Below are 21190 nucleotides of genomic sequence, written 5' to 3'. Positions count from 1 at the left end.
TAAAATCACCATAGGCAAAATCCCAAATCATTGCTTGCAAAATCCCAAATCATTGCTTGCAACCTAAAGGCCCCTTCCTGACCCAAGAAATCATAATATGGCTAAGCTTACTGGAAGCACTCAAGTCACCCAATAGAAATATGGGATTGAATTGGATTACTAATTACCCCACTGTTGAATGGGAACTGTATAAAAGACTAAATGTGCAGGCACAAATCTGTAGTTTGTGAACTCTTGAACTAGTTTGTCAATATGCCAACCAGAGGCCTAAGCATACAGGATCTGGCCCTCACTAATGAGTGTGCTGCATATCTCCTAATGTGGTGTCCTCTCTGGTAAACTGACCACAAAATGGTCTCCTTTGAAGTAAAAATACAACCTGGAACTCCAGCTAATCCTAGTGTACAGGAACTATCAAGGCTAACTTCCTACTAAGTGATAACTTGGCAAAATTAAGACCCCATAAACCCTGAACACTGCTGCCTGTGCAGAATTGTTCATAAACCCTATGTAAATGTTTAATAGCTGCATAGAGGCAACTGTACCCACCAGGAATAAGTACAGCACTAACTCAAACAAGCCACTCTGGTGGAATCGCAACATATGGAAGAAAATCCATGGCAAAAATTAGGAGTTGTAACAAAGTAGGATAAAAGCACACACTAGACTAAACTCAGAGGAAAGTCTACCAAAAACAAATTTGAGGTAAATTTGGCCTCCCAGGCCGATGACTATCTCAGTGTTCTTTAGCTATGTATGCAACCTCATTCAATACACAATTCTGTTCAGAGCTCCTCACTAATGGAACCATCTTTACTGAGCCAGATGTAGCAAACTTACTGGCAAATTCAGTTCCAACTTACCCCTCTCTCCCTCAACCTTTCAGGAAATACAATAAAATATGACTTTCCATAGTGTCACCATTTAACAAGTCCTCAATGCTGTCTAAGGCCAAGAAGAGTGCACTGATGGACCCAGACAAATTCTAGGATGCCTTCTAAGTAGCATGAAAAATTCTAGGATGCTTTCTAAGTAGCATGAAGCATGACCTATCAGGCCATCTGGAATCGCTATTTAACTGTAGCCTCCAAACAGGATCTGTGTAACAAATGGAGAACCGTGACAGTTATCCTCCTGCACAAAGGTGGGACATCTATAGACCATGGTAACTTGGACATGTCTCACTAGTCGTGTATGCAAAGCCATAGAAAATCATGGAAGTAATCTGTAATTTACATGGGAAACCTGCAGACACAACCCAGCCCAGTTTGGTCACCAAACCAATGTATGGGAACAAAACTGTTCACACTACCTACCTTGACCTTGCCAAGGCATTTGAAACAGTACCCTACTAGAGCATTGACAAATTCAGGAGCTTGAGTATAAACCCTTAGGACATCCAGTGGACAGCCAGCTGGCTCAGACAAGCCCCCGGAAGCTAGAATTGTAGAGTCCACCTCTACAAAGAGGCCAGTCCGAAGTGGAAGCCATCAAGGATTGGTGCTGAGGCAACTCTTTTTGATTTTAGTACTCTGAAGTAAAAGCCAATGTTGGGGGCCCCTAGCTGACCAGATTTGCAGATTATTGCAAATTAGAAACCTTCAAAGAATCCCCCATTGACTCTAATGCCCTCCAGGAAGGGTTGACAGACATCTTGCGTCAGCCATGGACTAATTCTAAACTGCAAATGCGCAATCATTCTTTGGGAAGGCTTCCACCCTGGTAACTTGTATTGACAACACAATCCTAAGAGTCAACCCAGAAGTCATGGCTTGGAACACACACAATCTAGCCTTTGACCATGTGGCTGCAGCAGAGTGGAAATCCTTTTGTTCAACTTGTAAACAAAGGTATGGCATCTAGATCCAAGGAAGTCCCTGTTCAATTAGGTTTGAATGCTGAATACATCTTTATGCCCCCTTCCAAGTGGAATGTCCAGAGATTCCTTACTAAAATAGATGGCATAAATAACATGTCTTGTGCAGGCTGCCTCCAAACCCTATACCTGTATACAGTCTCCTACAGGCTGATGGGAGATCTATCCCTAGCATACAAAGCATGGTCTGCCCTCACCCTGATGGGCCTCCTGTGATTCCACAAAATAAATTGCACCAGAATTACCTGCACTAAAAACTTTGCCTATGATACAAGACTGGAGAGATTGGTATGTATCCAGAGATTGCCCCTTCTGGAATAGGCTCCCCTTCCATGTGAGAGCCTCCCTAAACCAATTAAAGTGCAACTTGGACAGTTGAATGGGGGAGCAGGAAATTCATCCTGGTTTGGCACCTCTTGACACAGGCAACCTGTAAATTTAATCTTCCAGGCTTCTGCTTACACTTATCAAGGGTGCAAGAACTTGTCAGGTTTGGGATGCATGGCTAGGCTTAAAGCCCTTCTGGTCTTTAAGCCTAGTAAACATTGAACTTAAGAAAACTGCGCATTTTCAAGCATTAGTTTTACACTGCCTTTCAAGCAGAGATCAAATAAGACCAAGTGGAAAACTGGTATGATGTCACTGACACTAAATGCTCCTTGACCACTGCATTAGCTCCCTGTTTGAGGCTGTATGTCCAGTCCTTTATGACCATTCATACATTAAAAACAAATGAGGGCATTCCAGCTTGGTCCAAAACTTGCTCAGGAATACCATTTTTGACATTCCAGATTTTACTCTGTCCTGACTTGCATCATATCACAGTGCCTTTCACTGCATTCAAAAACTAATTCCTGGTATAGGCTAAACACTGCTGAGCCCATTGTGAAGCTCTGGAGGTCCCCAGAAGGGTGTGTGGTACTAAAACACAAATCCAGTTTGATTAGTCTCCTCAGCAGTCTTGCTGACTGGCCCTTTCTTTCAATCTTGGGTGCTAATAGATGCACCTCTTAAGTTCAGTATACTGCTGCTGATACTTCAGGGTTGTTTCCTTTCTAGCATGTAATGTGGTGTGTTCAGCAACACTGCTGGCATGCAAGTGGAATGTCTATATTGCAAAGGTGTACTTGTATGCATTAGACTCTGCATGTGGGATGAGGTGTAGTGCTTCACAATTGTCCTAAAAGGCTTAAGGAATATTGGAGCCACAGAAGTAGATGCTGTGGTGCAGTTGGGGTAGTATGCTTCCCCATGTAGCAAGTCCCACAGCTGGTGTAATGAGAATTTGGTGCACATATATTTTGGATATTGATTTTTTGATCCTGCCCTTAGTCAGAAAGCACTCTAGTGGAAGTCTTATGCCAGGTCACAACAGTCGTCCAAAACGGTATTTCCTAACTTCACTCTAAAGTGATCAAATTCCAATAAGACCAAATCTAATTGTGATGTAGTGGCAAAGGCATTTTTCTTGGTGTGCTACATGTCACCTGAGCATAAGCCATTCACATCACTAATGAAAGCAGTCGAATGTGATTTGGCAGCCTGGCACTTTAATGGCCATGAAGGCTTATTGGCAAACGGTCTGGTATTTTGTAGCAAGATATTTAGGGCAACACTCCTGGACGTTCTGCCATAAACTGTAGTTAAGTTGATCTTTAAGGTACAGATGTAATAGAGGAGTTGTGATTTTAAACCCTAGTACCAACTCGCAGCTTCTAATGCTTTCCTTCCCCATCTCAAGTATTTGTCCTCCTATGAAAAGTAGTAAAAAATAGGAGTTGAAATTTCAAAGGTATTTACTTTATAGATGCTGTAAAATTTAAAGTAACCGCTTGAAAGCCAAAAATGTCTATTTTTAAAAATAAACTCTGCCTTCAGCACACACATGACGCACACCCCTGGTGAAATGTACACCTTTTTGAGGGGGTATACCACCTTTTGAAATGACCAGTGTGCCACTCCCATTAAACTGTATTGGGGATCATTTTAACTGCCTTTGTCTTTAGCACATAGCTTGCCCACCACAGTTTCATTCTGCACACTTCTGATGCCTTGCTAAGAAGACCTAAGTCTTAACGGCAACACAATGAAGTAAACCTGCAACAAACTTAAGTCAGTGACATAGTCTATGTAACTACCTTTCAGTGCAACAGCATTCTTCCTCACCCTTGCCCCCAAAAAAGCGGTCTTCTGTGTACATATCCGATTATTATGTAAAATGACCCCAGTAATTTATTTGCTTCTCCCAGTCGCACAATGCTGTGCATAGTTGCTCCATCTGGTCATGGACTATTTCAATTTTCATGTATGGTCTTGTGCTGTCATGCACATCCTGTCCCACCCAAATTCGCAGAAACTTTGTGCATATTTCTGATGTCTACGAATGATTGAGTGGCCTTAGTAATGTTTCAGTTTATGGTTCATACACCCACAACCCCCTCACAGGCCAAACTCAAGTCATTCAGCAGTGATCACAACTGCATAGTTTTCACCTAGCTTGCCTTCCAAGTGTCTCCCAAAGATAGCCGCATTGTGTACTTTCTACTAGAGTGTGATGTAAATGAGAGAACAAACTACTGCAGTATTTCATATTCTCAGACTTGTACAGCATTCCTCCACCCAAAGTCTTGTTAGTGATCATTTCAGTGTGATCAGAGAACTGCCCTTTGCTTTACTCTAGAGACTGCCTCCTAAACAGAATCCTTTTCATTGACCACCTCTTATCTATGTTAATGTTGAATAAATGGCCACAATGTATTTCAGCTTGCTGCTGCTTTCGTCCAAGCACTCCACCCCATTCTCTGCAATAAGAGTATTTTTAAAACTCAAATGGATTATTGCTGTGGACAGTGTACTGTTGTCATTCCTCACTCTGATGCAGCTGAATTCCTGGCAGGAACCATAAACATGCCTGCAAGAGAAAGCTGTCCCTGAAGATTAGTCTTTCTGAGTCTCTGGTCAGATGGTTAGATGCCAGGGTTTTTGGTGCACATTTTTTATGGTGGTAAAAAGATATGGATTTGACTCGCATGTTTTTTTACTATGTGAAAAGGGTTGAGGTAAGTCATGCTAATCCGTAGTATAACATCTGGGTTCATTTCCCAATTTTAATGGGGAAATTGTGGGGTATTTTTTTGTAGGTCAGTTACTGTACTGGTGAAACTACCCACATACATCCTAGACAAGGTTGTGTTTTTTCATACAGAAAGTATTTATCTTTGGGGCTCCTATTCTGTCCTTTCCCATGGTGCAAATAAAATGGGAATCCTTGACAGATTCACTGCTGTGCTGTTTCCATATGGGTTGTTGCACGTGGGAAGATGCTAAAGAATGCTAGCAGATTTTCTGAACTAGCAAGATAATTACCAGCATAGGTTTGTGAAAAGTCTCCTCAGTCCAGTCCTTCCATTTTTATGGCTGGGTGATGGAAGTTGACAAGGGAAACCAAACTGTGTACTTTGACTTCATTAAAGCATTTGATTTTGTATTTCACAGGAGACTGACCTGAAGGGACTAGGTTGGAAAGAGGTTGACTACACTGGTACAAGAACTGTAGTGTAGCAGGAAGAGTAATAGGGTGTGTGTCCCCACTCTGGGCCAGTAATCAAGGAGCCTCAATCCTCACCACTGACATTGGATAGGGACGTTTACTTGGAACAAAAATGGATACACCCAGTATTTCCAGATGCAGCTTTCTGCATAAAGCGCAATTTCTCAAGAGCACACAAGGGAGAGACTGCCCATGGTCTGGGTTTCTCTGTTCCTCAGGTCCCCCAGTAAGGCTCCCCACTGACAACTGCTGAATTAAGTCCTCAGCAAAGTGTCCAAGAAGAGTCCTCAAACACCCTCTTGAAGCTAATGCTGTGTCCCTGCTTCAAGTAGCACTCACTCACACTCACTTAGCTGGCACAGATTTACTAGCTGTGCCCCTTCTGCCCAGACTAAGGTAGTTACACTACCACCAGACACCCCAAAGCCAGCAGCTGTAAAGGTCTTGCAAGGGTATGCAATTAGAGTGAAATTAATACAAATGGTAGTGTTGACCAAACAGCCAGTCTTTCAGGAGTGGCCACAGTGTCCTCAGTAGATAAAAGTATTCTCAAAGCTTAAAATATTCTCTAAAGGACCAGCCACAATGGAAAGTTAACTATTTAATAGTAAATAAGAGAATATGAAAACACTAAATATCTATTTACAATCAACACCAGAGTTGCAGTCACAGGAAATATCAATTAACGGATGGACAGGTTCACACAGTTATTGCTGTCACAGGAAATATTAAGTAACATAGGTGGACAGGTTCACACAGTTACAGAAAAACAATACTTAACTAATCTCCCTCTTCCTGACTTCTCTAATTATTCCCTGGTTACTTAACTAGAGCAAGGCAAAATGAAGTAGGTGAGAGATCCTCCTTTGTCAAGTTACAAAGAGTGCACTGAGACTTCAGTCTCGCCTAGTATTTAGTTGTTGGATTACTGAATGACAACCTACATCTGGTCATCTGACTTCTGGTTCCTAGAATGAAATGAGTGACCTAAAAAGCACAGCTTAAGGAAAGGCCGGGAATGAACCACTTCATTAGAAAATGAATCCTGTAGACAAGGCCAGCTAAGATGCCAGGCTGTACATTTAATGGTATAAATTCCGAAACTGGTTATTACTGCTGTATTGATTCCTTAACCTTCAGATAGAATAATGTGCTGGTGTTCTAACATGAAGATGTCAGGATTGTCAAAGGTTTGCAGCGTAAAGATGACTACTGAAGGTGATCTCCTTTCATCACAGAAAGGGTAGACTCTGACAACTCCCAAAGGGAACATGCTACCAGATTAAGGATGCCAAGATCAAACTAATCTTCAGAAAGTAATTTTTTTCTTTAATTGGTGCATAAGTGGATAGGAGAGTCATACCTGAGATGATGGGCTATTATGAAAAAGCAGTTGAAGCCTTACCAGAAAAGTAAGGTGCACTCCCTAAATCACACCTGTGTAATGTACTTTAAGTTGGTACTTGTTGAAATAAGTGATTTGCTTAAAATGATTCCAAGTTGCTGTAACTACAATGAGTATGTAGACTGCTGCAGCAGAGAAACTGCTTCTGTCATTGTGATAACTGCTGAAGCTGCAAGGCTTGCTTTCAGCCACACTACATGCTTCAGTGGCTGTCATTCTAATTCTTTCAGCATAAAACCTGGCTGAAACTAAACTGCAAACATTACACTTCCAAAAAATCACATTAGCTTCTAGTCGAATTAGAAAAAGCCCCCCCTAGTAAATATATGTAGAGTATATGGACAGCATCCCACACAGAGCTGTAGAAAACTTTTAACTGAAGAGTAAATGGTTAAGGTGCATAACGCTTCTGTGGCAGCTGCCCATCTAGCAACTGTTATCTGGTCATTCCCATTCTTTCATGTCTGGGTCCTCCATTGTTTGAGCCCATTTATCTAAACTACATTTACTGGAGCAGCTGTTTAAGTCCTTTGCTTGTGCTCCACTGAGTAGGCAATAGCCAGACTCCCAGGGGTGCTTGAAAAGGTATTGCTGGCATTTTAATAATCTTGGTTTATAATTGGTACAGAGCGTTAAATGTTGTATAGCATTTCTTTGTCACATGTACATCGGAATGGATAGATGTTCGTGTTTCACTGTTGCAGTCATCACATTTGGGTTGGCTACCTGCAGGTAGCCCTCAGCTGGCCTAAATACCAGAGTCCTGGGATTTCTGCGTTGGTTGCTGTCGCTTCCATGACGTCAGGTCATCAGGGGTATAAAACATGCAGCCGAAGCCATTGCATCAGATTTTTTGCCGGGTGGTGCCTGAAGCAGAAGCAGTTCACAAGTGCCAGTCGGCAGACTCCTGAAATTTTCAGTTTCGAGTTTCAGACCTGAAGTCTTCAAAAAGATAAGTACTCCGTTGGGGATCCTCTTTTTCTTGCTCTAACCGATGTCAAACAAATTGTCTTGCCTGTGGAAAGCAAATACCTCCATAGAGAATTTCATTCTTACAGAGTCACCTGTTGACCACGATGTCCTTCGCTGTTGGTTTTGTGCCTTGTTCAACACCCAAATAATTTATCGTCTGGCTACTTTTGTAGCTAAATACTTTCGTTCTTTATCTCTGTATGCTGAAATAACTTCATTAAGCCATCAGACTATCAATCTTCCAAAAGAAAACGCAAGGAGAAAGACAACATGGGTCCAAAACTGCCGACTGTGCTTCCATTAAGCTAGCCGCCAGTCCGCGGTACTCTGAGATGTTTTCACAGATCCTGATACCCACTCATACAGATTAGCAGGCCTCTGCTGAAACCCATTCTGAGTCAGGTATGCTGCAAGATGCTTCTTCGACTATGGAACCTGCGGATGTCTCTACCTTGGATGAGTCTGGAGCTGCTGTGCAGGCACTGGCTTCTGAGGGTGTATTCAGGCCTATAGATTTTCATATTAAACCATCGACTTCATTTCAAGCTAAAAATACCAAATTCAGGCCTAAAGCTCACACTATGCCTAGAAAACTGACCAAAGCACATTCTCGGGCCCACATGCCTCAAAAACAAATGATTAGAATGGCTGAAGATCTTATTACCTTAATTAGGGGAAGCCAGCCTTCCCCCTCTGAAACCTAGAACTGATTTTCCTTCTGCTTCTGATCAGGAATATGATCTCTCTTCCTTCTGACTACTGGGGTTTGCCCTTCTCTACTTATCCGTGGTGGTGCTGCGGTAGCGTTGTCGCCTCACAGTAAGACGCTGACCGGTTTGACTCTGCTAGAGCATCTTCTACGTGGAGACGTGCGTGAATGGGCTTACCTTCGTTGAAGGTTGTGCGTTAAGGCTGGCAACTCTGCACGTAAAAATCAGCTGCCAATCATTAGCGGATCAGAGTTCCGCTGTGGCGACTGCTAACCGGGAAAGGCCGAAAGACACCAACTACTTATGAGGATTCTGATGCAGAGTATTCCATTCCCTCTGCTTCCCCTCCAGAGGATTTTTCCTTTGAAACCTTGCATACCCTTGGAACATTTTCACCGGGAAAGCCAGGGCTGTTCTCGGTCCAAAAAGACTTGGGGAATTCTTAAACCTCGCTCAGCACAGGCCTCTAGCTATCTCTCCTGTTCTGGAGACTGTAGATGAATCTAGCCTTACCCCAGACACTACCTCCAGCTCCCAGGAAACCTGGCGGGTACTAGAGTACCTGACTCAATTTCCTTTTCAAGAATCCTACTGCGGATACAGAGTCAGTTTCCCAGCGACCTAAAAGCATTAAGGCTACTACTGCCAAAAATCCTACCCCTTCTGATGAGGATTATAAGGCTTTAGACATATGGGGCAAGAAGGTATATACCTCTGCTACTCTGGCCATTAGGGCTTTAAGTTGCCAGTTTCATATGTTAATGTATCAGCATATTGGACTAATTATCAGCATATTATGGGACTAAACAGAAAATGATGATTCCTGACTGCTGAACACAAGATTTACAAGAGTTAATGCCTTCTGCTGACCAAGTTGATAAACCTAATTTGCAATGTGGTTTTGATGCTTTATAAGCATCTTGCAGGGCTGCTTCCACTGGGTCTGTACTTAGATGGCATGCTTGGCTTGAACAAAATTTGCCAGATCATGTTAAAGCTAAATTACTGGATGCACCCTTAAACCAAGAGCACCTTTTTGGCAACAAAGCAGAAATCCTCAAGAATGGAGGAAAAAGCTAAATCTATGCAAACTGAAGATTTCTTACAAGTACAGCCACCTAGATTCAGTAGGCACTGGCCTTCAAAGAACTGGTCCTTTCCAGTCCCTTCCAGGCCTTCAGTCCAAACCCAGAAGGCGACCAATACTTCAGTCTCAGGCTATGCACAGATCTAAGCAGTGGGGCTGCTCCCACTTCCAGTGCAGGGAGTAGTAAGCCACCCCTGTGGAAAAATGGCACAATGACTTATCCTTAATGCTTCCAAGCCTTTCTCAACTATCTGCACCTTTAGGAAGAAAGCTCGCCCTGCATGCAAGAAACTGGGAACTCCGTTACCAAAGACAAATGGGTTTTAAACATAGCTTCCCTGGGATACAGATTCCATTTCTACTTTCTCCCACCCCCAAGTGAATGGCCAGACCTCTCCTCAAACCAGTGGGCAGAGGCCCAAACACAAGGTCTCCCTAGTCTCCCTCGTCTCCCTTAGCAGAACAAATGGAGTGTTTCTATTAACACTTCCTGGTTCCGAGAAAAGAGAACGGGCATCCTATCCTGGAACTGTATCCTTGACACCTTTCTGGTGGTTACAAAATTCAAAATGCTGACTTCAGCTTATCTGCACACCCCAATAAGGGAATCTTGCAGGAAATACCTATGGTTCAGGGCAGGCTCCATGCAATATCAGTTCTCTGCACTTCCTTTGGCTTATCTACTGCACCCAGGGTATTCACACAAAGTGCCTAGCTACAGCCATTGCATTTTGCAGGCTGAGAATTCAGATTTAGCCATATTTGGATGATTGCCTAATTCAGGTAGACAGTCTGGACTTGCTATTACAGCACCTGGCCTTTGTAAAGAGACTTCTGACTTCACTGGGGTACACCAACGAGAAGAAATCACACCTATTGCCCTGACAACAGATTGTATTCCTGGGAGCAAGCATGAGCAAAACTTCATAGATGGTATTCCTCACTCCAGAGAAGCAAGTTTATTTGACAACCTACTTCAAAACCCAGCTATCTGCACGGAAAATGTTGCAAGCCCTGAGGTTCATGGTCTGTTGCATTCTGTTAATGCCATATGCAAGGCTGCATATGAGGAAACTTCAATGGTATCTAAAGTCTATGGTGTCAACATTCTCAGGACCTGGAAACAATGATTCCGATCATCCCTTGCCGAAGGGCAAAGTTCCTTTGGGCAGAGGCCTGCAAACTCGAGGGACTGTTTCACTCTACCCCCTGCCACCCAAACCCCAACAGATGCATCACTGTGTGGGGGGGCTCACATGGCAGGGCAGTGCATTCAGGGCAAATGGATCCCAATACAGATGCACCTGCATATCAGTCAAAAAAAGTTAGCTGTACAGAAGGCTCCGACAGCCTTCAAAGACATTCTTCCAGGACAACTATTGATAAATACAGACAACGCCACAGTTGTGGTACATAAGCAGGGGGAATCCATTCCTACCCACTCTGCAGACTAGCCATGGATCTGTGGAACAGTCTTTAGCAACCAAGTGAACCTACAAGCTCAATTCCTGCCAGGCAAACTAAATTCATTGGCAGATAACTTGAGCAGAAATCTCATGGATCCACACGAATGGAAACTAGAACCCAAAATATTAAAGCTCTTGAACAAATGGGGGCCTCCAGAGGTAGACTTCTTTGCATCCCCTCAGAAGTATCAGTTGAACATACTGCACCAGAATTTCCCACAGTCAAGCTTGGAAAGTGGATCCTCTGTCCTTTACCTGGGAAGGCCTGTTTGCCCCCCCCCCCCGCCTCTCCTCTCGAAGATCCTATTAAAGATCAAGCAAGACAAGGACAATACTAACTGCACAGGACTGACCACACCAGCACTGGTACCCCCTTTTGTGCAGTCTGACAGTGCTACAACCATGGCTGCTGCCTCAGACCCCTTCTCTGCTGTCCCAGCAGGTGGGCCAGATTCTGCACCCTCAACTTCAAACCCTGAACCTGGCAGCTTGGCTACTCCCATGAGCTCACTTCTAGCTACCCTCCAGTAAGCAGGTGCTGGATGTTCTTGAGGCAAGGAGGCCTAGTACTAGAAAATCCTATTCAGAGAAGTAGAAAAGATACTGTTCTTGGAGCCAGTCTCGGGATGGCACAACAGTGCCCAATGTACCTCTTCTAGATTAACAGAAATGTTCCACAAGGGCTTATCTATCTTATCAATTGAGATTCATGCCTCAGCCATATCAGCACATTATAATACTGAGCCACCCCTATTTTCTCATCCACTGCTAAAACAATTCCTTAGAGGGGTCAAAAATTTGACCCCCCCCCCCCCAGGAGAGCTCCCACTCCAGCCTGGGACCTAAACTTTGTGTTGGAAAAACTTTTCCCCCCTTTGAACCAGCTTCTACAGTAGAGTTGGAATTCCTTTCTTGGAAAACAGCTTTACTTCTAGCCATCACTTTTGCAAGAAAGTGTCTGAACTGCAGGCCCTTGTGGCAGTGGAACCCTTCAGTATCTTCCATGCAGACACAATTTCCCTCAGGACTAATCCACTTTTGCCCAAGGTGGTATCCAGTGTGGCTCTGAACCAGTTCATTCATTCATTTGCCTACTTTTTTCCCTAATCCACAGAATAAAGGGGAAAGGATGCTGCATTCCCTGGACATGCACACAGCTTAATTTCTATTTGGATAGGACTAAGCCCCTCAAAATCTGACTGGCTGCTAGTCAGCTTTGCTGCAGGGGCAGAGGGGAAGGCCATTTCAAAGCAAACCATTTCCAAATGAATAGCGCATTGCATCCATTTCTGCTAAAAGCACCATGGAAAACCCACCCCACAGGGGATAAGAACACATTCCACCAGGGCTGCATCTACCTCTACTGCATTTCTTAGGAGTCCCTACCAGGGACATCCTGGAGCTCTGTACATACTTTCACCAAGCATTACCAACTGCCTATTTTTTTCTAAATCCAGAGCAGGATTTTATACAGCAGTTTTACAGGGCCTGATTGCTAGCACTAATGCTCTACCTCCACCCTTCCTTGGCTTTGGGAATCAACCCAGATGTGATGACTGCAACAGTGAGACACAAACATAGTACAGTTGTGTACACTTGCCATAAATGTAGATGTTGGTGTATTCACTGTTGCAGTCCTAGTTACCCTCCCTCTAGCCCCTGACTTCTCTTGACTTTTGCCTACCCTATTTGTTCGGTATATATTATATCATGTGTATTTGCTTTTTGCTGGGGGGTATTAAATATCATATAATTGCTCCCTATTGTGGGGACACCTGGGGCAAGAAACTGATGTAATGGCTTCGGCTGCATGTTTTATACCACTGACTACCTGATGTCATGGAAGTGACAGCATCAGATGCAGAAATTGGAAGAAGTGACAGCATCCGATGCAGAAATTCCAAGACTGGTATTCAGGCCAGCTGAGGGCTACCTGCAGGCAGATGACCCAAATGTGATGACTGCAACAGTGAACGCACTCGTCTACATTTATGGTAAGTGTACACAACTGTACTTTTGTGCATTTATAACCACAATGTTCAAATGCATCACTTATTGAAGGTTGCTTGTAAAACTTGCTTTTTACCGTTTAATCTCCTCCTTCGGCTTTTCCCGGTTAGGGGTCACCACAGCAGAGCTCAGGTCCGCTAATTTCACGCATGTCTTTCGAATGTCACTCTACTGTGGGGAGGACATGCAGACTCCACACAAGGTTCTCAGCCGAGAATCTAATGGCAGAATCTTACTGTGAGGCGACAGCGCTACCGCTGCACCACTGCGGCTATACATTTAATCTCTTAATATCTAGTGTAACAAAACTAACAGGAAGACAAAATGCAGTTGAAAGGGCTCCTAGCAGTTTCCTTAATTCCATTGTCTTGCTGCCAATCATGCAGTTTGCTAAATGTCTTCAATGTGTACTGCATATGGGAACAAACTTCAATGAAGCCTTTTTTACCTTATTTACATTATTAGAAAATTCAAGCCTAATAGGTTCCCACCTCACTGTTATTTCTCACAGGATCGAAGCAATAGTAATCTCTTTGGACCTGTACGGTTTGGTCCTAGTCTGCCTCAATACCTTCATTTTACTGAGGCCATCTATCTCCTTCCCTCTATTTACGTGCCAACAATTCATACCTAAAAGTTTACATATCTTCACAAAATGTACTCTCTTCCGTGTCTAGCCTCTATGTGCATGGCCTGACCTTTTTATAATGTTTTATGTACGAAGGATGCATACTATCCCTGATTGTTCCTACGGCATTCCTTTTTATATAATTCAGTGGTGAGCATACCTCTTGGCAGTTTTCCTTGACATCTAAACAAAAGAGCTCATGAAGGAAAACATGAGTGGGTAAACTTCAGAAAACTTCTAGCATCGAGAAACTTTAAACTCTTCTAAACCATCCACTGAACCTGTCCAAACAAGCATAAGATCGCCTACAAATCTTCTGTAAAAATATATTTTTAGCAAATCTCATTGGATAATACAAAATTCTCTTCCCAGTGAGATTCCAACAAGATTAATCATTCCTCACAGGATCACAGCAGTAGGTAATGCAGTGAGGTGGTACCAGTTAGGCTTGAATTTTCTAGTAATGTAAATAAGGTACATGAGATTATTTCCAGCAATTGGTTTATACTATCAGATCCTAAAATATCTAACATAGTAGGTGATGGACCTTGCTTTGGTTATAAAAATAAAAGCACTTTTAGAATGGCACAAGCGCCTCTTCGAGTGAAACTAAATCATATAGCTTTGATCCATGTGGATGGTGTAATATTTGTAGAGTGGAGTCTGACAATCCACCCTGTCTCATCAAAAGTGTAAGTTTAGGGTTATAGCCAATTGTATGATGAAAGATTTGGTTTATTTAGCAGTTTGTTCTGTGTGCCCCTATTTTTATGTGGGCATGATGAATCTCTCGCTTAGAGAGGGTTAGGGAGCACTTGGCTGCTATTAAGAACAATGAACCTGAAAGTGCTTTGGCTAAGCATATGCATAGTGATATAACCCATTCTTTCACCTTTCAAGGTAGTTGAATGTGCAAGTGAGAGCCCTAGATTAGGAGATTTATAAAAACCAAAACTGAGCAATGTACACTTAAATGGATAATTGAACTCCAGGCAGAAAGGGAACCAGGGTTGAATGACAGAACATCAATTAAACCTCATTTAAAGGCTAGACGTTTTATGAAGTAGTGAATTTTATTTTAAATATGTTTGTTAGATATTTGTATGCATGTTTGTTGCTGTATTGAAATTCATTGCTTAATTCATTTGTTAATTGGATAATTAAGCAGGTATACAAGGAAGTTATGTAATTTTTGTTTTATGGTCTGAGGAAGCATCTTGTTTGTGAAAGCGCTAACCATTACAATTAAACATTTTACTTTTGCTGTTTTTCTCCATTTTTTTGTATTGATTTGCTTGTACTAATGCCCAAGATCACCTTGGTGTGTTGTGCCTCTTTTGCTGGCCATGTAATGTTTGCCTTTCTTTCATATTTTTGTATGCAAGAGTCCAACTAGCTCTATAGTACAAGTATATGGTGCCTTAATTGCATCCCAGCCCTGCCAGTCAGGTACAAGTAGAATGTCTTGGTCATTAACACCTATGTGGTGTGGAATGTCACATTTCTGGCAGCCTATGCACCTTGCATTCCAGAGCATTTTTGAAAAAATGTAATTTAAAAAAACAATGAATTTTGTGAAGACTAAATGTTGCTATTTATACAGCTTTAATTGCTCTCAGTAAAGTTTGTATTTTTTTGTTTACAGTGATGGGTGCTTTCATGGTCTCTCCATAAATAGTACAAAATTATTAAAATGCACACAAACCCAAAATTATGTTTACTAAACTTTAGCTAGTAGATTCTTTGAAACTGTACAACATAGACACATTGTTAGAACGTCTTGTTAGCCAGACTTGAGCTTTTATGTGCCAATAAATTCCTCAATACATATTGAGATTTTATAGAAATTACATGGTTAAGCATGTTTTCATGCAGATAACACACTATCTGATTATGTGCAACTTGGTGCCAATATCCAAGTTTTCTTCTACATATCCAATCTCACCTGATGCTATGCAACAGTTTTGTAAGTAGGTTGTTTTTTGAATGAAGTTTATGGGATGCATCATTTTCATAGTTCTCCCACAGTTAACAATATCTCAGAAATAGTGTGATTAAATAGGGTCTATTAGAAACACGAAAATGCTTCTGAGGGTATGGAAACAGCGACAAATTAATCGAATCTTAGTGGTTTATGGGTTTTTTTAGCAAACTGTTGCGTGCGCTTTTTCCCTAGGGAAAAATTTGCTTACGTGGCCATTTGCAATTAGATTTCGTGCATTGTCAACTTTTATATAATCACACATATGCACTTTCAGTCTTGTAATATAGAACCTGACAATTTTCTTTCCCTGCGCTATACACCAAACCCCTCAACCTGTAGGAGACAGTTATGAAATTGAGCATAAATATGAACAAGTGACAGTGATTCAGTTCTCTAATGCAGGACTTTGTCAAGTTAACAAAATACTACCTATTGGTAAGTAAAGAAGCCAGACCAAAAAAATGTCTGCCATAAGGAGGTATGCCTGTGGGTGTACAAAATGGCTCTTTGGGCTTGAATGAGTTAGTTACTTAAGGAGTTATCCAGAATAAGATGGGTGTAAGCATCTAGGGTCAGATCACATGTCTAATGGAATAGAGCAGTAAAATCAGCTAGTGTTACTACCATCCATAAGCCTGAAGGGTATATCCTGGTCTTTGTCCCCTGAGAAATGAGGAACTCTGTCATGGCCCATGATTGAGTGACTTCTGTCTTTCCTAGTTCACAGTGCTGTCTCAAGTCTTGAATCCCAGAAACTGCTCAATACCACCTCTGAGAAGAGTACCCCTTATTCTTTGTAACAATAGAGCCTTATCTTGTGGAGCAGATGCTAGTTTTGTTAGTCGAGGGATAGTCTAGCCAGAGATATGCACCCCTAGAGCTGAAAAGATGGCATAATCAGGTAATGTAGTAGGTTAGCAAAGGTATTTGCACATTCTTTTGTGGCTTTCACTTAATGCAGTTTACTTCACCTAGGACTAGCTTTAATCAAAAATTAACCAAAAAGGTAAAGAATCCACAGCTTTCCCCAAAGTGAGCAAGTCTTTTAATCAGAAGTATATAAATTAACCAAAAAGGTAAAGAATCCACAGCTTAGTCTTTTAATCAGAAGTATATTGCGCTGCCCTGAAACTTGTAAATAGCACTCTTGCACACAATGCATTTGACTGGTAACTGCACCCCCTCCCAAAGTATTCCCTAGTTCCTTCTACAGCTGTAAAGTAGAGCTCTATTGACTTGTTTTAAATGTGTATTTCGTATTTGGTTAGCACCATATGTGATGTATATTTGTGTTTATACTTTGGATACTCCATTTGTTCCTTACTGTGTTGCATTATTCAAGAGCCTAGAAATTGGGCAGCTTATTCCTAACCTCTGTTCAATGTGAAATGCTAAGGAGTGTTCTAGTGCAGTCATCCTGTTAGAGTAATGGGATTATTTCCATCAGATATGGTTGCTGAGAGGTGATCTATGCTTGTCCTACAAAGCATCCTCCGTTACCACTCTGATGGACCTGTTGCATATCCCCAAAACAAATAGCACCAGAGTTACCTGATCTGGGGACCTAAACCTTGTCCAACATAAATAGGACACTGGGGAATGGGTATATGTCTGACTTGCCTTCTCTCTGGAACAGGGTTCCCATCCAAGCAAAGTAGTTATTCCCTAACCCAATAAAAGTGTAACTTGGACCACTGAATGGGAAATCAGAAATTTGTCTGGTGTGGCACCTAGGTCTCTAACAAAGGTAGACTGTGTGCTTGAATGCCTAAACCTAAATGTACCCCATAAAATAACCCTAGGGTATCAAAACTGGTCAAATATTTAGGGAAACATGACTAGGCTTAAGGCCTCCTGAGGTCATTGGCCTCATCACTTATGAACCTGTAATTGGAAATTAGCCCATATTAGTTTGCAAGTGACTGACATTATCATTTGCAATTTCAGTTAGGGCCTTTAAAAGAAGAATGGGTGACTTATATTTCCTGCAATTGCAGTGACTAGCCACAGTCTCTGCATTCCTTGGGAAGATGCAGGATTTCTGTAGAATTTGCCCTGGGTACTCTGAAAGTTTGTGCTGATGTAGGATGACCAGCATCCATCGAAATTCCCCTCCCTACACTTTCCTCAGCGTATAGATTTGTTACTACAAGGTGAAATTGTGCATTGCAGAGCACTGTGCTGTAAACCGCCATCCTCTTGTTGCAAGTGCATGTGTGCAAGATTTTAAATGGTATTTAACTTTCTCTAAATTTTAGGCTACAGGAAGTAAAGGGAATGGCCAACCGCATCATCAGCATGAGAGAGCAGCTGGTTTCCAACTTGAAGAAAGAGGGGTCCATTCATAACTGGCAGCACATCACTGACCAAATTGGCATGTTCTGCTTCACAGGACTGAAGCCAGACCAGGTGAGAAGGCAAAGAGGCAGAAACCTAATCTTTAAATTACACTGCTATAGAGGTGCATACTGGAGTGCATGGGTGAAAGTGTGTACAACATGAATAGGAAGATATTCCATGTTTTGAGTGTCACTGCACTGTTTGCAAAGTGGTTGGAATGTGAAGCGCATATTACTTCATAGTGAAAGTCTATCTCTGTGTTTGTGGTCAGTTGCATCCAGGGGTGAGCCTTTACTGTCAAGTTTATACTTTCAGAGTACCTGATGGTCACCAGCAACAGGATTAGGCATTGAAATGCAGGGGAAGGTATGGACTTTGAGATGGGAATGTTGGGAGTAATTTGCTGGTGCCTGATGGAACAGCCAGAGGCAATTGTATTATGGTGACAAGGCTTTTTCTTTTACACTTTAATCCCTCCCAACAGTATTCTCTGAACTCTACCATTATCACTTCCCTTGAATCTGTACCTCATTGCTGCTAGAAACTTGCTCATCTAATTCTGGGTTTGTCCCCACAAAGGGAAGATTGGATGAATGTTTGTTTGTGGTCATGCTGTTTTGTTATGACTGCTTGGGTGAAGCAAGCAGTGAGGCCAAGTTCCACCTCATAAGCGGCGCTGGGCTTCAAGTCCCCCATGCTGCTGTGGAATCATTCCATGTGTGCATTTACTGTTTAGGGTTGAGCTGTGTTTGGGAGCAGTGTATTACTGTTCTAGGCTGCTCTCTAGAGTTTAGGACATTTTTTTTCTCCCTTTATGGCTGGTGCTGTCTGAATTCCTGTTAATAAATCCTTTCTTTCCCCTATTAAGGAGGGCGATCTGTGAAATAACTGACCTTTACTCCTATTAACCCAGTGATCCATGTTCGGTCCTGAACCCATTTTAGCAACAGTTAAAATTTTACCTCTGTGCAAACAAGCTGTGGAAAGCTGAGTAATGGGGTGTGATGTGGTACTACTGGCTTTTTCATAGGAGATGAAGTTGACATGACTAACAATGTAGCCTGAGCTGGAGATGAGAAGGGGATGGGCCCAAGATGTCTAAACTTAAGTAGGGGTTATGAAGGGGAGAGGTTCCATAACTGTGCTGGTATTAGCAGACTAGTTAGTGATGGGTTTTGTAGTGTACGATAATGCTGCCATATCAAATTATCACTCTTCAGTAATGGTATTCATTCCTTAATATCTCTGGGAAGGTTGAGTTATATTGGTCAGAGTTCCACATGCAGTACAACATGTGGCTAAAAGGGTGAAGGGGGTTCTAATTAAACATAACTCCTTGTTTTATCCTGCTTTCTATAGAAATCTCACTCCACTTTGAGATGTATTGTAGATGGACTGGTGTGCAGTCACTGACTTTGTCTTAATACACTAAAACATACACTAAAACATACTCATGAAGTATTTCAGTGTGGCCTACTTGGGTGAGATCTGTACTCACTGTATCATACATAACTGCCACACACAAACTCTAATATCTCCCCACCAGACCATAATCTTCTGATTCTGGCCTGTAAGCTGCCCTCGCCAGTATTCTGGCCTGGAAGCTGCCCTCGCCAGTATTTATTAAAGCACAGTAGCTCTGGCTGCATGAGCATACAGGCTGTCCTCTTAACTCCTGGGCTTTTATTTATTGGAATGCTTGCTGTGGGTTGTGCAAGAGTTTTCAGAAGTGTGCTTGTCTAGTGTCCCTTTTTTGCATTCATTTTACTTCCCATGACCGCATACAATAAACACAGGAAGCATTTTGTGGATGTTTCTTGCGACTTGTTTGTGAATGACAGCTACCCAGTGTAAATTATATCTTCTGTATCCTAGTACAAGAACTGTTCATATGACTTCATTTGGTCATCCTTTACTGTGCTTGGCAGCCAAGGATAAATTAAATCATGCAGTACTAAAGCCACAACTGAGTCTAATTTTTTTCCAAGTACAGTTTACTTAATGGCAGGAATGAAGTTTGGAGGGGAAACTACTAAACAAAACTTATTTTCCGTGGGGTCTTGTTTCTCTTTGTACTTATTTGTTTGTGCTGTTTTTCCATTAGGTGGAGCGTTTAACCAAGGAGTTCTCAATCTACTTGACAAAGGATGGACGTATCTCTGTGGCTGGTGTGTGCTCTTCCAATGTGGCCTATCTTGCACATGCCATTCACCAGGTCACAAAGTAATGCATCGTATGAAACGAGGACAGGAAAAAGCATAGTGGAAATAGTACCCTGTTTCAGTAGTATTTAAAGGCACTTGGTTAGGTCAACGGTTCCTGAAAAGAAAATTTCTTCAGATGGTTCAAACTGAAAATGTTACAGAAGCATGTGCATAATTTCTTTTGAAAATTGAAGTGTAGAAAAACTGCTAATGTTTTTTAGGGTTTAATAAGCTCTTCAGTTTCATAAGTTTAGGTTTTACAGATACCTACTTGCTCATCCCTTTACTCAGCAGTACAAAACTTCTAGAATATTATTGTCGGGAACACAGCATTTCTGAATTCCTCCATCTTCAGAAGTATTAACTGTGGTGCTGCTCGTCTGTTTAAACACTTCTCATGTCTTGTATTTTAATGTGATTTGTTGTAAAGGCCCCAAGACTGATTATAATCTTATTTCCTCTTGCCTGTAGGTTGATACAGGTGAGAACCAATCAGGCTTTCATGTCATCTGCAAGAACAGAAACAAATGTTGCATAGTGTTGGTTTCTATTTAAAATGATTAAGAATATTCTAAAATAAAATGTACATTTCTAATCTGTCTCACTGTATTTTTGTAATGTATCTTTATGTTTGTTTTAGTATTGGTTGAGCAAGTTAGGTGTCTGTGTCAAGTAAGGCCTTGCTTTGATAAAAGGCACATGGGGGCCATGTTATGATGGAATCCTTTTTTTTTTCTGCATGACAACTGGAAGTGCAGATGTTCATGTTTCACTGTTGCAGTCAGCAGTCATCGGACTTGGGTTATCTGCCTGCAAGTAGCCCTCGGTTGGCCCAAATACCAGTCTTAGTATTTCTGCAGATGCTGTCTCTTCCATGATGTCAGGTTGTCAGGGGTATAAGACAGGCAGCTGACGCCATTATATCTTCTTTCTTGCCATGGAGGAGCCTGAAGCAGAA

The 21190-nt window shown here is 42.0% G+C and overlaps 1 protein-coding gene across 1 annotated transcript in view; it reads left to right on the top strand.

The window, feature by feature from the left end:
- The window catches only part of GOT2 (glutamic-oxaloacetic transaminase 2), a 167176-nt gene extending 146349 nt beyond the window's left edge, over positions 1-20827 (top strand). Inside the window, exons 9-10 of the mRNA XM_044081295.1 lie at positions 17947-18097; positions 20133-20827. Of these exons, the coding sequence (XP_043937230.1) occupies positions 17947-18097; positions 20133-20255 (274 nt within the window). The 3' untranslated portion in view covers positions 20256-20827. The remainder of the gene's footprint in view (positions 1-17946; positions 18098-20132) is intronic.
- The last annotated feature ends 363 nt before the right edge of the window (positions 20828-21190 follow it).

The sequence above is a fragment of the Protopterus annectens genome, chromosome 8.part0, assembly GCF_019279795.1.
Source record: "Protopterus annectens isolate FY-2018-M chromosome 8.part0, PAN1.0, whole genome shotgun sequence".
Classification (NCBI taxonomy): domain Eukaryota; kingdom Metazoa; phylum Chordata; order Ceratodontiformes; family Protopteridae; genus Protopterus; species Protopterus annectens.
The sequence above is the reverse complement of the archived record's forward strand: the minus strand, read 5'-3'. Positions and strand labels throughout refer to the sequence as shown.